This window comes from Candoia aspera, chromosome 5, assembly GCF_035149785.1.
Source record: "Candoia aspera isolate rCanAsp1 chromosome 5, rCanAsp1.hap2, whole genome shotgun sequence".
NCBI lineage: Eukaryota > Metazoa > Chordata > Lepidosauria > Squamata > Boidae > Candoia > Candoia aspera.
This window is the reverse complement of record NC_086157.1, coordinates 34,234,370-34,249,983: the sequence shown is the minus strand read 5'-3', so window position 1 is coordinate 34,249,983 and position 15,614 is coordinate 34,234,370. Positions and strand designations below refer to the sequence as shown.

Sequence of the window (15,614 nt, the reverse complement as noted above, 5' to 3'; positions counted from 1 at the left end):
TTTCGCTCCCCGTCTCTCTCGCTCGCTCTCCCGCCCACCTTAACTCTTTCAGCTGGAGGAGCAACCACCCAAGGGCTCCTCGAGCCGGATCTATCTCCCGCAAAATGCCCCCGGGAAAGGTGTGAGTTTGAAAGAGGCGAGCGCCGCTGGAAGGAACTGAGAGTCCGGGCGGGGGCGGGGGGGGCGGTTGGAAAGGCACGTCCTGGCTTATTTTAAAAAGGAACGGAAAAGTGCGGCGGGCTCGCGTCGGCTTTGAAAGGATGCCTTGTGCTCTGCCCTCGTTTCTGAAATAGCGCGTGCTGAAAGAAGAGCCTTTCTTCCACTTGGTAAGTTCTCCTCCAGCTTCCGAGGCCCCGGTGCCTAGCGGGCACGCGCTCCTGCAAGAGGGAGAGTGAGCCGGGCATGGTACTTCCCACCTGACGCGGAGCCGCCGGGATAGCCTCACACAAAGGAACCGGAGGCCGGTTGCCTGCAAGGATGGGCCAGAGCTCACGGATCTCGCTTCAGCTTGCCGCGAGGTTGCCTCGGGGAATGGGGAAGCCTCGTCGGACTGCGGGGACCACCTCTTTGTGCATCCGACGAAGCCGAGGGAAGAGTAAACTTTGAAAGATGCCGGGAGACGACCTTTCCTCCCTTTTACAGACGGGGCCATGCGAATGGGGGCAGCCCCCCTGACATATGGATTAAGCGCCCTTAAGAGGAATTTTATGCACGCAAGTAAAATATTATATCGTGGATTTTCCTTTCCTACCACAGCCGCCACCACCAACCCCTCTTCCCCCCTCCTCTTTATCCTCCTCCTCCTCCCTTCCTCCCGCCCGCCCGCCCGCCCGCCCGCCCGCCCGCCCGCCCGCCTGCCCGCCTGCCTGCCTGCCTGCCTGCCTGCCTTTCTCTCGCCTCCCTCTTCTCAGCTCAGAGCAGGGAAAACTCCGATTTATTCGCTGGGCTCCAAGAGTTAAGAGGTTGTGAGTCCTAGGAAGGAGGGGGGAAGCGAGAGGAGGCAGCGAGAGAGAGAAGAAACCAAGGGAGGGGGACTTAGGGGGTAGGGCAGGTTTCCAGCCTCCACGACACTTTGCCTAAATTAAAAAGCAACCAATCGGAACGGCCGGAAGGGGGGTCTCGCGTCCTGAGCCAGTCATTCCGGGCCTGCCAATCACTCAGCGGGTAGCCAATCAGCAGGGGCCCTCGCGCTCGACTTCCTTGTATTTGGGAAAGTGTGGTGGTGGTGCGCGCGCTCTCGGCGGAGGGTAAACATTCGACAGTCCCTGCTCTGTGAGGGAGGGACGGACAGAGAGAGAACTGTCAGAGGGAGAGAAAGAGAAAGAGAGGAGGGGGAGGAGAGGGGGAGGAGGAGGAAGAGGCGGCGGCAGCACACCAGCAGTGGCAACGAGGGAAGAGCATTGCTGAGCTGAGCTGCTGTACTCCAGCACCACCGGAGCACCACGCTTCGCGAGCCTGGCAGCCAACTTCCCCACTGGAGTTAGTGGCTTAAGGATACCATATATGCGCGCACGCCACCACATCTCTCTCTCCACCCAGGCGATTCCACATCCTCCCTCACAGCCGCTGGACCGCCGCCTTGCCTTTCCCCCCATCCCATCCACCCCCGTCCTGCCCCGATTACGGAGGGATCAGAAATTGTAAACTTTTTTCCTGGGCTTGTTTTGCTTGGAAAAAAAGGAAGAAAGGAAGTTTTGACCGCGTTTCCTTTCCTCATGTGAAAAGAAGAAGAAAAAGAAGAAAGAGGCACCCTAAAGAAGGGAAGGCAGAAAAGGCAAGGAAAATGTCTTCTCCAGACTCTCGCAAAAAGGTTGCCAAAGGACTCCTGTTTCCACGGGACCCGGGCGCTTCAACCGGACGTCAACTTTGAGCAATGCAGGCTCCTCAGCTTCGCCTCCGCCGCCGCCGCCGCCAGCCTCGCCAGAAGTTTTCTTAGGACACAAACAAAACTTGCGTGTGAGAGAAAGGGAAGCAAGCGACATCATCAAGGAGCCGAGCTGAGCCGCGCCGCGCAGCGCCGGCGAGAGAGGGAGAGAGAGAGAGAGAGGGAGAGGGTGCGCGTGACGGGCGAAAGAAAGGAGCCCACCCGCACTTACTCACCGCGGTACAAAGCCTTACCGGAAGGGAAACGGGGGAAAGAAACTTTCCCGGGAGGCAAACCAACCACCACCACCGCCAACCCAGAAACTGTGCGAGAGAGCTATGCTCCTGAGGGAGTAAAGGAAAGCCAAAGGGGGAGCTATTGCCGGGTGACCTCCCGCCCCTCGTTCCCGCTCTTTTTTTTTTCCTACTCTCTCTTTCTTTCTCCCTGCTCCCCCCCCCCCCCGCAATATACTGGTTGCTGCTGACAGGTAAACGGCAAGAACTGTTCAGAGGGAGCCGAAGAAGCGCTGGGGTTGGGTTGGCTTTTCTGAAGAAGGAACCGCGAGCCAAGGAGGGTGCGCGCGGCGCGGAGCTCGCCTCGGTGCCGGCCGGGCGGGCGGGCGGGCAGACGAGGATTCTCCTCCCACGCTCCTTGGCTGCGGAGGCTGGAGTGCGAAGTGGAGGGGGGGAAGAAAAGCGGCAGCAGCAGCAGCAGCAGCGATGGCTACGGCGGCGTCTAACCCCTACCTGCCAAGCAACAGCATCCTGTCGGCGGGCTCCATCGTCCACTCGGACTCCGGCGGGGGGATGCAGCCAGGCAGCGTGGCCGTCACTTCGGTGTCCGCCGGCGGCGGGGGCTACCGGGCCGACCCTTCTTCCGTGAAGATGGTCCAGAGTGACTTCATGCAGGGCGCCATGGCGGCCAGCAACGGCGGCCATATGCTGAGCCACGCGCACCAGTGGGTGACAGCCCTGCCCCACGCCGCCGCAGCCGCCGCCGCCGCCGCCGCCGCCGCCGTGGAAGCCGGCTCGCCCTGGTCCAGCAGCCCGGTGGGCATGACGGGCAGCCCCCAGCAGCAGCAGCCGCAGCCGCAGCAGCAGCAGCCGCCCGACGTGAAGGGCGGCGGTGGCGGGCGGGACGACCTGCACTCGGGCGCGGCGCTGCACCACAGGCCCCCGCCGCCGCACCTGGGCCCCCCGCACCAGAGCCACTGGGGGGCCACCACGGCTGCCCACTTGCCTTCCATGGCCAGCCAGCAGCAGCAGCAGTCGCTCATCTACTCGCAGCCGGGCGGCTTCACGGTCAACGGCATGCTGAGCCCGCCGCCCGGCAGCCAGAGCCTGGTGCACCCGGGCTTGGTGAGGGGTGACACGCCAGAGCTGGGAGACCACCCGGGCCACCACCACCATCACCACCACCACCCGCACCCGCACCCGCACCACGGCGGCGGCGGCGCTGGCGGCCTGAACAGCCACGATCCGCACTCGGACGAGGACACGCCGACCTCGGACGACCTGGAGCAGTTCGCCAAGCAGTTCAAGCAGCGCCGGATCAAGCTGGGTTTCACGCAGGCCGACGTAGGCTTGGCACTGGGCACCCTGTACGGCAACGTTTTCTCGCAGACCACCATCTGCCGCTTCGAGGCCCTCCAGCTCAGCTTCAAGAACATGTGCAAACTCAAGCCATTGTTAAATAAGTGGCTGGAGGAAGCCGACTCGTCCACGGGCAGCCCCACCAGCATCGACAAGATCGCCGCGCAGGGCAGGAAGAGGAAGAAGCGGACCTCCATCGAGGTGAGTGTCAAGGGGGCCTTGGAGAGCCACTTTCTGAAATGCCCCAAGCCCTCCGCCCAGGAGATTACGAACCTAGCGGACAGCCTGCAGCTGGAGAAGGAAGTGGTCAGGGTTTGGTTTTGCAATCGAAGGCAGAAAGAGAAACGGATGACCCCCCCTGGGATCCAGCAGCAGACGCCCGACGATGTCTACTCCCAGGTCGGCAACGTCAGCTCCGACACGCCGCCCCCGCACCACGGACTTCAGGCGAGCGTGCAGTGAAAAAGACAGAGAGACCGAGAGACAGAGTCGTCGTCACAAAAGTGAGAGGAGTTATTAGAGAGAAGGGCGAGCGGAGAAAGAGAAGGGGGTGAGACAGACAGACAGACAGACAGAGAGAGGGAGGGAGGCAAGCACAGCGCTGGTGGGCAGTCCGGGTGGGGGAGGGGAGGGAGAAGAAGGGAGGCAGACAGGAAAACAAAAACACGGCCAGACACCTGCAGCCCAAACCAAGACCCTCCCGCGTTTCTGTTTGGTTCCCCGACCCGTCATTTTTACCCCTGCTTCCATATCCGGAACATGGAGCAGTTCGGCCCAGCGGTGGGAATTCCAATCTCAGCATGGCGAAAACAGCGAGATGGAAACCCAAACAGACCAAAAATTGATATTTCTTTCTTTTCTTTTCTTTTTTGGTAGCATTCTACGACAAAATCTAAATTATGTCCTGTTGTTGCTCCAGGCAGCGATTAAACAAGCCCCCCCACGTACTTTTCTTCTCTCCCCCTACCCTTTTCTTCTCCTTCGTCATTCCCTCGCCTCACCCACCTGCCACCACATTCACCATTCTTTTTCAAAGGACTGTCCTGCGAGATTCCCTGAAACTTTTCTCTCTAGCTCAGTCAAACACGTGCACGTATAAACACAGACACACATTAAAAAAAAAAGACACGCGAAAGGTCACAGAGCAGAAGGACCGCGGCAGGAACAAAACCAGTAACGAACACGCGCTGCTTTCCAGAACTTAGTTATTCTCGGCCAAACTACATTAATTTTGGTGCAGGGCAGGGATCCACTTGAGAACGATGATATTCTGCAAAATGGAAAAGGTGACAGTTTCTTTAAGTAGGAAACAAATGGGGAAATAATGCCCTCAATAGTTAAAAAAAATAGGCAGTCAGGATAGGAAAGCAAATTTATATACGACGAGAAAGAGAGAGGAGGGAGGGAGGATAAAGAAAGAAAGAAACACCGGCAAGTGGAAAGCTGACCCTGAAAAGAAAAGGGGGGAGGGGCTCCTACCGCGCGGGGGGGGAGGGGGAAGGCAAAGCAAGGTTGTTGGTCCTTAAAGTTGGAGCTCCGTAGAAGGATTTTGCATGAATTAAGAGAAACAGCGACATAAAAGGAATAATTCAGGGGCTGTCAAAATTATGCTTCTGATGGCTGCCAATCACCCTGGAAGATTAATTTTTTAAAAAGCTCACTGATAGTTTTTTTATTATTATTTTTTATTTTTGGACTAATTCAGATAAAGGGATTTAAAAAGCAACTGGGCATCTGCAGCTGCACTTATCTGAACTTCTCTCCTAAATCTGTTGCCAACTTGCTTGAATGGGTGCTGTGGATGTGATTCTATAATACTGCCATTTCCTCGCAGTGTTTTTGGTAGGTTTTAATAAACAGACTTTTCAACAAATAAACAAAAAGAAAAAAGACGGCAATAGAGAAATGTTTAGATCCATTGTTGATCTAAAAAAATTTGCTTTATATTTTCATTAAATGACTTCTTTTAATATTTTATTCAGAATACCTATGAACTACTGCAAAACGGTAATTTATTTTTTCCCCAGATCTTGTATTACGTGTTTTTTTCAGAGGAGCACAAATTTAAAAAATAAAATGGAAAAAAATATGGACAGCTATTAGGTAATAAGGGTATCTTTTGATGTGATAATTTGATTGTAATTTAATTTGAGTAGTGATTCCGTAAGAGCTGATTGAGAAAATAAATTTGTTAGAATGAAATAGTCTTTGTCTGATACATTAAAAAAAATGTGTTGAGTAAGTTTCCTTAAGAAAATACTGAAAATCTTTTAAATGACGGAATCAAAAATAGAACCAACTGTTTTCTGTAGCTTTTGATATTTTGACAGAGGAGGAAAAGAACCCCCTCTCCACCAGTACTGGTGAGGTTAGCCATTTAGAAGTAGTTCCACTCCAGATAAATCCGTAGGTAGTTACACAGTATTCCTAGATCAACGCATCCGAGTATGCATTGGATTGATAAAGCAAGACTTTAGAACAGAAAGCCATTGTTTAATTCCTTATTTAAGGAATAAGTTTAGCACAGTAGTCCCAGGTGATAAGCTACCTATATAAGTCCCCACTTATCTTTTTGCAATATAATCCGTAGTATGCAGTTTCCCAAGAAAATGTATTATTTCAATACATGGTGGTGTATATAACTGTCTATTTAATTTATCATCATAATTTAACAAATGGTTCACACACACACACACACACATATATATATATGGTACATATATATATATATATATATATGGTACATATATATATGGTACATATATATATATGAATGGGGACAAAGAAGAAAACACCCAGAGCTTTAATCAGAGTTCTGGTAGTTTACAACTGTTGTATCGCTTTAGAGAAATGTCTGGGGTGTGACATGGGTGCAGATACGTTACATATAGTTGCCCCCTTCTCCCACATTTTACAGTAGTCATATACTATAATAGATGTGAATGTTGGTAATACTAAGGGTATCGGTAGATGTACTACTAACATGCTGGCTACCCTGTCTGTCTGTTACTGTTACGTAAGGAAGGCAAGGGAGCTATGAGATAGGTGAAGTTGGAATCCCATGTTTGCAGCAATATAGTACTCAGACTGGGTGTTCTGCAGTCCCCCTAAACAGAAGCAGAAATCTGATAATGATGATCCACATAAGGTTTTAATGGACTGTTAGCATCTTTTCTTTAACTTGATAAATGTTTAAAACAAATAAATAATGTTATTTCTTCCCAGCAAGTCTCAGTTTTACACCAGTTAGAACTACACCCTGAAAGGCATTGTTTTAACTCCAAATTAAGCTGGTAAATACCACATGCCTGTGACTTTGGCAACATCCTAAAATGGATGAGAAAGGGCTTGGTAAGGCTAGTATAGGCTTTATGTTTCTTTAATTTTCAGTGTTCCCAGTTACAATCTTACAACTTAAAAGACAAATGAAGCTATTGACTGTTTTGCTGCATGCAAGAGAAACAAGGAAAGAGAATTTCCAATGTGGAGGCCATAAACTCGATTTTACCTGGTAGATACAGTAGCATTAGTACATGAGATAAAATCCTACATTCAAAACAAAGGAAAGAATGGGAAGGGATGAGGGTTTTTTTGTTTTTGGGTTGTTGTTTTTTTGCCAGAAAGTGAGTCTATATAACTTGTTTTAGTTATTTGTTTATTGGATTTTGATGAAAGCCTCATATTTTATGTTAGGGTGGATTTTAGGTCTGTCACTTCTGAAAGCAAGTATTTGCAAAATATGTCTATCTGTGTCGATACACAGAGTCAATCTACTAAGGTATCTGCCAGTTTTCTTTCTCTTCCTTCCTTCCTTCCTTCCTTCCTTCCTTCCTTCCTTCCTTCCTTCCTTCCTTCCTTCCTTCCTTCCTTCCTTCTCCCAGATGAATCCTTTGATGTTTGTAGGGCTGGAGTTTCAGAATTACAAATCCATCCAGCACTAAGAGGAAGCATTAAAGAGAAAAGATGTTGTTATATCATGAAAATGATGGAAATGCTTTATCTCATCAGATCTCTTAATGTTTCTAAGCATTGTATTAACTTACCAGTTCTGTCTTCTGTGATTGGTAATTTAAATTGCAACTCTTTAAAGGCATAATTGGGAGAAAGTTTCATTGAGCATAATGGGATTACTTCTAAGGAAACATGTTCAAGATTACACAGAATATTTTCCTATATTCCATTCTATCAAAAAGGAAAAGGAAGGTGCAAAATATTTTACAAACTTTATTAAACCAATCTGAGTGATTCCAAGATTTAATGGTTTACATTCCTTTTCTGCAATCTTTTCTATTCCCTCACCCTGAGCTATCTAGCTGACCTCATTACATTCTCGTCCAAATCTCTAACCAATATAAAATGTCCAAATCACCTCACTGTTCACTGTTTTCGACAGGCAATTTTGCAGATTTTAAACAGCAACTTTCGGCTTGTATTTAAATCACAGCAGTTCTTTTTAAAAGAGATACTTTGTCTTTTAATGTAGTCAATGGCATTTGCATATTGCAACGGTCAAAACTTGTTTTATATGAAGGGTTTTCAATTGAATCTTTGGAGAACAATCAATTCTAATAAGAAATGCAGTATATATTATTGATAATTTTATCAATAAGTGTCATATTTTCCATAATTTAACAGTTACATTTGTTTTTAAAAGATTATATATTTGTAAAATATTTATCCTGTCGAAAGCAACAATATATCATTGTATTACTATTTATTCGTTTATTTTTGTAATAAAATATCAACATCTTCAAGCTAAAAGCAAAATGACATTTCTATACCTTTATAGAGATATTATATATTTATATATACCTGTTAAGATGCAGATACATTTGCATAAGAAAAGGTGGAAAATAACTCTTTGACTGGCAGCTCTCAAAGATGAACCAGTGGCTCCTTGGCCACCTAGAGCTTAGTTAGTGCATGGAGTTCCAAGGTGGTTAATCACGTTGTAAAATGGGTGCCATGTGTGTTGGCCAAGATTGCTGGCTTGTATTGTATTATATAAGATTAAATGTCATAATTCCCAGTCTCAGGCTATTTTCAAGAAAATTGATGGAAAGCTAAATGGGAAGAGTAGGGTGGGCCTAAAGAGAGTCCCGGTCACACAGAAATGTTTGTCTTTTTTTATGCCAATGTTTCAGTGGGTTCAAGTTTCGGAGAGAATGAGAACGGACTTGGTAGTGTTGGTGCCTGGACTGTAAGGTGATGTGAGGACTGATGAGGCAGACAGCAATTGTCTGGTCACTTCCTAGAAGCTGGACATAGGGTGACATTAAGGAATTTTAGGTTGGTGCATACCGCACACACATCTCTGTGTGTCTAAGAGGGAAAGAGGCAGACTGAGTAAAGATGGAGTGGATCTCTAAGGGCCCGTCTTCTGTAGTTCTCCAAACTCCACAGCAGAACTTTCTGGGGTTCTTAACCAGTTTGAATTGGTCACTCCTACTGTCAGTTGATGGATGTTTAGGAAGAGGAGGACGAGACGGAGCATGCAACCCTATACATGACTGCTCAGAAGTTAGCAGCCCCCTTGGATACTCCCAGGTAAGTGGGCAGAACAGCACAGCCCGTCAACACTCTGCCTCAGACTCCAGTGATGCAGGTGGTTGGCCTTGTTTCTCCAGAGATCAAACCCCGGGTGCTTTGACTGCTCTTGCGGCCTGGCCTCTTTGCCTTTACTTGATGGTCATTCAAGTGACGTCACTGGCTTTCTAATTTCTACCCAGTGAAGGGCCTGAGAGAGAGGTGGTGCAAACCCTTGACAGGAAGTAAGGCTGATTGAATTTTGCTGGTAAACTTGTGTGGCGAGAAGGAAAAAAGCCAAAAGGAAATTGGGCATGCGCTACAGCTTCTTTTAATCTTTAGCCTGTGCACACTCTCCCTCTCTCTCTCTCTGAAAGTGATTGAGAAGACATAACAAGAAGCAGAGCACCATCCCAAAATAAATTTACAAGGAAGTTTGTAGGATTTACTTCTAGGTACAGAATTGGTTTAAATGTGGGATGCAACCCATTTATCAAAATTGGATTCACTTTGCAGTTAAGATGAAGCTGTTGTATTTAATTTAAACCAGTTCAGTCTTCCTGAAATCAAAAATCTAACTTGTCTTCCTTCACCCTGACATCCTTCAAGACCTTAATACTATAGCAGACGGATGCGAAAAAGGCTGAAATGCTAGATGCACTTACCTGGAAAGAAGCCTTATTGGTCTCAATGGGTCTCACATCTGAGAAGAAAAGGAGAAGGTAGTTCTCTGGACTTGGATGGGAAGAGATATTTACTTTTCCTGTGTGTGATGGGCTTCCACCCCTTTGATACTCATGACATGATCAAGCCAGTGGTAGGTTATTTATATCCTGTGATTTAGAACATCTTTGGGGTTTATCAATGTACAATCAGGCTGATTAGTGCTCTTGCTAGAGGAATTGGTCCAAGATAAATGGGCTTTGGAATTGAGTGTCTCCTTCACTTTTTTTAATTTCTTGTTCTCTTGCTGTTTTCTTCTTTGCATGGTTGACTGTTCTTAGGATGTAGTTGGTGTGGTCAGGAAATTAGATAAGCTCTTCTGAAAGATCTTTGCAAGACAGAAGGGAAGGAAATACCCTCCATGATGTGAGTAATGGGTGGCTATGATTGGGTAGATTAATGGAAGGGCTTAAAGATGCAGTGGGCCTTGGCACGCACTGAGCAGGAGAAAGAGGAAGGAAGAAGTTAAGGACTCCAGTGATAGGTGGGTGAGTGGGTGTGTGGATGGATGGATGGATGGATGGAACAAGGAGTTGCTTTCTGGAAATGCAACCCAAACTCAATAAGGAGCATGCAACTTGCTTGGAATCTGGATTTGGGTACAGGGGGAAGAATGCTCCTTGGCCAAGTTTCTTGTCCTTCCTTCATAGGGCCATTGAATTGAGATGGTAAAGAGCACAATTTTTGTAAAATATGTTATTATTTCCATTCCTGCTATTGCTTGGCCAGCCAGAAATGCCAGCTGTTGCACACCTTACAAGTTCTTTTCCTCTTGGTGACCATTAAGTCAGACATGCAGAATCCTTTCTTAAAGATTTAAATTTCGCGGATGAATTACCATAAACAGGTTGCTTAGCAACTAAATTGAAGCTGGGCTAAGAATACGCAAGCTGATTTTTTCCCTTTCCTTTCCTTTCCTTTCCTTCCTCTTTCTCTTTCTCTCTCTCTCTCTCTTTCTTTCTTTCTTTCTTTCTTCCTTTCTTTCTTCTTTTTTTTTTTTGGCATTCTCATTAATAAAAGAGCTCCTCTGACACAGCAACCTGACTTTGGATCATTGCAACTTCTGCCAACGCCATCAGAGAGTACAAGCTTACTTAGCTATTTAATTACAGATCAGAACAGTTTGAATGGGATGTTTTTCTAAATCTATTTGCCTGAAAGCTATATCTTCAGAGGGAAGGGATACTCATGTTTAAGGCTGCAACTTTAAACAATCTGCTTTCCTAAGAGTAAGCCCCACTGAATTCAGTGGGAATATATTCATGTATGTAAGATTCCATGATGGGGCGTTTCCCCTCAGGAATTCTAAACTACTTTCTTCACACATCTCCATGTCTTTCTCTGAATATTATGAATAAATGCACTTTTTATTCTTATTTCCACTCTGCAGTATCAGAATCAGAATATACAAAGAATATTTGAAGAGCGAATATTTGAAGAAATAAGGACTATAGTATGATAATTGAATCTGACCAACTAGATGGAGTAAAAATGTTTTCCAGATCTTCTAGGATAGCCACCATATTTATCACAAATAAACAGACCCCACAGATCATATGTTGGTATTTTTAATAGTTTAATATTTGTGTTATATCCCCTTATCCATCCATATTGGCATGTATAGCTTTGCTTATTTTATTTTTTTCACCCTTGTAGATGTACAATAATCCAAGTATGGTTTTACAGAGGAGAAATGCAAACTAGACTCATTCCTTTGGAAACAGCTCAAATATTTTGACAGGATATTAACCCATATCTAGATCAGAGGTGAAGTGTGTGTCTGTGTGTGATTGAGCCTTTTCAGCCTAATCTATAGTCCCAACATTCCTCCATCCGAGGACTAACCAGGCCCTGCACTGCTTAGCTGCAAAGCCACACCAAGGTCAACTGAATGCTGCCATCTGCACAACCTGGAAAAAGCCAGTGACAAACCAGTTTTGTGCTATTGCCATGAAAACCGCATGGAAGCGTCCATGAAGTCATCAGGAGCAGAGCACAATGCAAAGGAGATTCTGTCTTTACCTATTTCGGTTTCATCTTTAACCTCCTGATAGAATGGATGGCTACTAATAGATTCTTTTGCTAATATAGCTTAAAGGGGGAGAAATAGGTCACAACGCAAACACTTTCTGGAACTGGCTTTCATAAGATAAGGGAAAAGTTGATAGTAAGAATCCGTTAGTTGCTTTTCTACTGGAATGTATAAATATAAGTGCATGTTGGAAGGGGATCCTTGGTTGCAGAGAAAAAAAAATCTAAATGTTCCAAATAATGTTTTCTCACAAAGGAAAGCAGGAAAAATCCACTGCTGTTTTGATTTTGTATTAAACCCTCTTTTGGAGACAAGGAATGATCAGGGAAGAAGTACTCTGGAATCAGAAATGGTACAGTTCGGAAGTTCGTGTGTCCATAAGTTATCAGAAGATTAGAGCTTTTAGCAGCTTTCAGGGCTCTCTTATGGGTGTCTACTCAGACATTTTTCTGAGTTCAATAGCATTGAGGCCATTTCCTCACTGAGGATTTATAGCATCACCTGACCATCCTTCAGGCGATATAAAGCCGCTCTGTCTGCATTACTGTTATGTCGGAACTACAATGGATGGACGGCAGTCTAAACGTCTGTTCTTCCAGTCCAGTAGTCCTTGTAGGAGCCATTTTTGGACACATTAAATAGTCGAGTTTACAAGCGAGTTTTGGAAAACGAACCGCTGCTGCCCTCTGTCAATAAAAAGTCTAAGGGATGGCCCTTCTGGCCCCCCGGGCCGCTTTCCTGGATTGCGCGCGAACCCTCGCGTCTTGGGACAGCGCGGAAGGCCCAGAGGGGCTTTAAGGTCACCGCACGCGAGGCGGCGCTCTCGCTCTCCGGACTTTAGGATAACCCCTCGCCCCGCCGAGCCCGAGAAAAGCCTCGAGATTTGAGTTCCGTTCTTTTTGCCTTAGGCTATTTTTTTTCCCCCCTTCTGAAAGGGAGCTTGCTCGAACACAACAGCGCCGGCTTCGGATCCCCAACCGCTTCCTAGCAGAGACGCGCGGGAATAATATTTACTTTCACCTGCCTGCAGCTCGTGTGTGGACTGAAGGTCCGGCCGAAGTTCACCCGCAGAATATTCTTTTTCTTTTTCTTTTTCTTTTTGCGGAGGGAGGGGGTGGGAGGGAGGAAGTGAAGCTGAGAGAAAGAGCTGAAGGAAACTCGAGGCGGAGCTCATCTTCTTTTACACCCAGGAAGGGACAAGCTTTATGGCTTAGCATGACTGTGCAGATCAGTGCTTTTTCCAAACCAGTCCTGCTTTCTCTTTGCATGGTTGAAACTCCTGCCTCGGTCTACTCTTTCCAACTGGAACCGCTCCTTTGAAGCCCGGAGCAGAGGGAGAAGGAAGGGAACCGCAGAGCTGCTGTGTTTACGTGCCCCAAATCGGCTTTCAAACAACTGGAGGCTCTTGGGCTGCCAGCACGTTGTCCGTACAATAGCCTTTCTGTTATGCCTGCGCGAGAGCCGGAGGCTGCCTCCGCTGCCGCCAGCAGTTCCCCAGACCTCCTCCTCCTCCTCCTCCCTCGCGACCCAGCGGCGAACAGGGAGGGCTGGCTCGGAGGCTCCGCGCTTCATCCAGAGCGGGAGAGACCACGGAGGAGGACGGGCATCCTTTGCGCATTTCCCCTCATCTAGCCCAGCGCTGTTCTCTGTAGACCCTTTATCTCAGAAAAGTTACCTCAGAATAAGCAAACAAACATCGTTTACAGCTCCTCTTCCTTCTGAACCAAAGGCAGAAGAGCGCCAGCCCTCAGGAGCAAGGCCCTGAGAAGCTCTCCTGCGGACCTCGCTGAAAAGGGTTGGAGATGCGCATCAAAACTTCAAAGGAAACGGCGGTGGCCTCCCCGGAGGGCCTCGCTTTTTGTTAAAGTGTCTCCTTTCATAGTCAACGTTGCCATTTTCAGAATCAAGCTAGTTTTCAGAAGGAGTCAGTCCCAATGAGATTTAAGATCGGGTATGTGAGGGTGCTTAAGAAAACTAGACTTTGCAAGATTTTACTTTCCTCCTTACAACACTTTAAAGGGCCACAAAATGAAAACTGATGCTCAAGCCCAAAAGTTGCCAGATAATCAGGAAGGACTGCAACGGAGGGAGGGGAGGGGAGGGGCTGCCTTCGTAGCCTCTTCTTTCGTTGTTTTAAACTGATGTTCATTCATGGTGAGGGAAGCCTCCTATTGCTCCGCGGGCCTTAGTCAAGCTGCAGAGACTCTCACAGAGGTCCACCAAGTCTCCAACTAGGCTGTCCCACCTTCACACGCCCTGCTCACCACCTCGCCAGCATGCTTCCTGGCTGTCCACCAGTCCCTGTGCTCCGTTCGTGCCAGTTACCCAAAGCCATGCGTCCTGCGCACTTGAAGACAATTCGTGCATGTTTATTGCACAGTCTTCTTAAACCTTTCCCTATAGGCCAGATAAAAATATCTTTCTTCGGTAGGAGATGGAAAGGGCAGAATGCAAATACAATGTTGGTACAGGAAAGAGGATGAAATTGGGTAAATATAACCATTTTCTCAACCCTTTTTATAATAATGATTGACTATGTAATCCAATAGTATTGAGCTGGGAATAAGCCTCATTGAACTCAATGGGCATTAGTCTGTTTAGTAGACATGCCTAAGATGGTCCTTTTACATTGCAATCCTATGTATAAGATTCCAGTGGATTTCCCTCTAGGTGAATATGTGCAATGTGTAGGACCAAGTGGATGGGATATTTGAATGACTTCAAAAGTAGTTAGGTAAAGCTGTAAAGCTGGATTCATACCTCTCTATATACCAACCCAAACGTTTTGTGATGTATATTGGAAACATGTGGGGGATGTCTTTGATCCCCTGATTGGCTCAGAGTATTAGGCAAGATGACAAATGCAGTTTTATACACTGTAGAAATTTACCTGTATAACAAAAGGGCAGCCCTCCACCCTTTTAGGGAGAGTCCATTGGTGTATAAATTACTCCTTGGGTTTTGACATTTCCTGGGCAGCAATTGATTCGTCCACATACACTTTTCCAAACTGTCAATTTTAGCTGAAAGTACCTCTTTTATTTGTAGCCTTTCTTTCCCTATTTGGACTGTTCAGAATAGAACGATAAATCCCATTCCTGCCCAGAGATCCCTGGCATAAAATAAGGATTTTAGAACTGGTAGGTCATACTCTTGCCCAGAATCCACTGATGATCTAATCATCTTCTGCCCTCATTGCTTAACTCCATCGTTCAGAATTCTTAGGAAAAGGATACAACAGCAGCACATCTAAGGAAGCAGAATGCATAGATGTTGCCGCTCTTTAAACCAGCTGAAGAGGGGAGTTCTGTTGGATCAGTCTTCTCCAGAAAGGATGTCCAAGAGTGTCACCTGTGGATGCCCAGCCTTATTTTGGTTTGGTCTTTGGAGGGGATCACTGTGTCTCGGAAGCTGGGGTTCAGGATAGGAAGTGGTGCACCTAAGTACTTTCAGAATTAATGGCCTTCAGCCCTCTTCCCATTTGGACAGCCATGCATATCCCTTGATTCACTTCAAGATGCTAAGCAAGCTCTCTTGCATGAGTGGGCCCCTGGTTTTCATCTTCCAACCTCCCCTGCTCCCCATGCCTTCTTTAACATTCCTGTAGCTGAGGAAAAGGATACTAATTTTTCCTACTCTTCTTTTTAGACTGGGAATTGTACATTTTTTAAAAATAGTGATCGGATGAGTTTCTGCTCCATTCCACCTTGCTGGATGCCTGCTCTCTTCCTCCCTTCTTCCCTGTGCCCTTGCTTTTTCCAGAGGAAAAGGGTAGGTGCTGAATCTGGGGGATGGTGGGGGGTGGGGAGAAAGATGCAGCACCCATGCACATATTCCTCCATCTTTCCCAGGACTCTGACTCCAAGCATAGTCATTA

General features: G+C 46.9%; 1 protein-coding gene across 1 annotated transcript; it reads left to right on the top strand.

Annotated features, from left to right (window-relative positions):
- The first annotated feature begins 2,392 nt into the window (after nucleotides 1-2,392).
- Nucleotides 2,393-3,997, top strand: POU3F3 (POU class 3 homeobox 3). Its single transcript, XM_063304356.1, has one exon. It carries the CDS (start codon nucleotides 2,584-2,586, stop codon nucleotides 3,916-3,918), a length of 1,335 nt encoding a protein of 444 aa, XP_063160426.1. The 5' UTR covers nucleotides 2,393-2,583; the 3' UTR covers nucleotides 3,919-3,997.
- Nucleotides 3,998-15,614: the final 11,617 nt, after the last annotated feature.

What these genes read in the sequence shown, in the direction of transcription:
- POU3F3 (XM_063304356.1), top strand. Translation starts at nt 2,584, where the DNA reads ATGGCTACGGCGGCGTCTAACCCCTACCTGCCAAGCAACAGCATCCTG.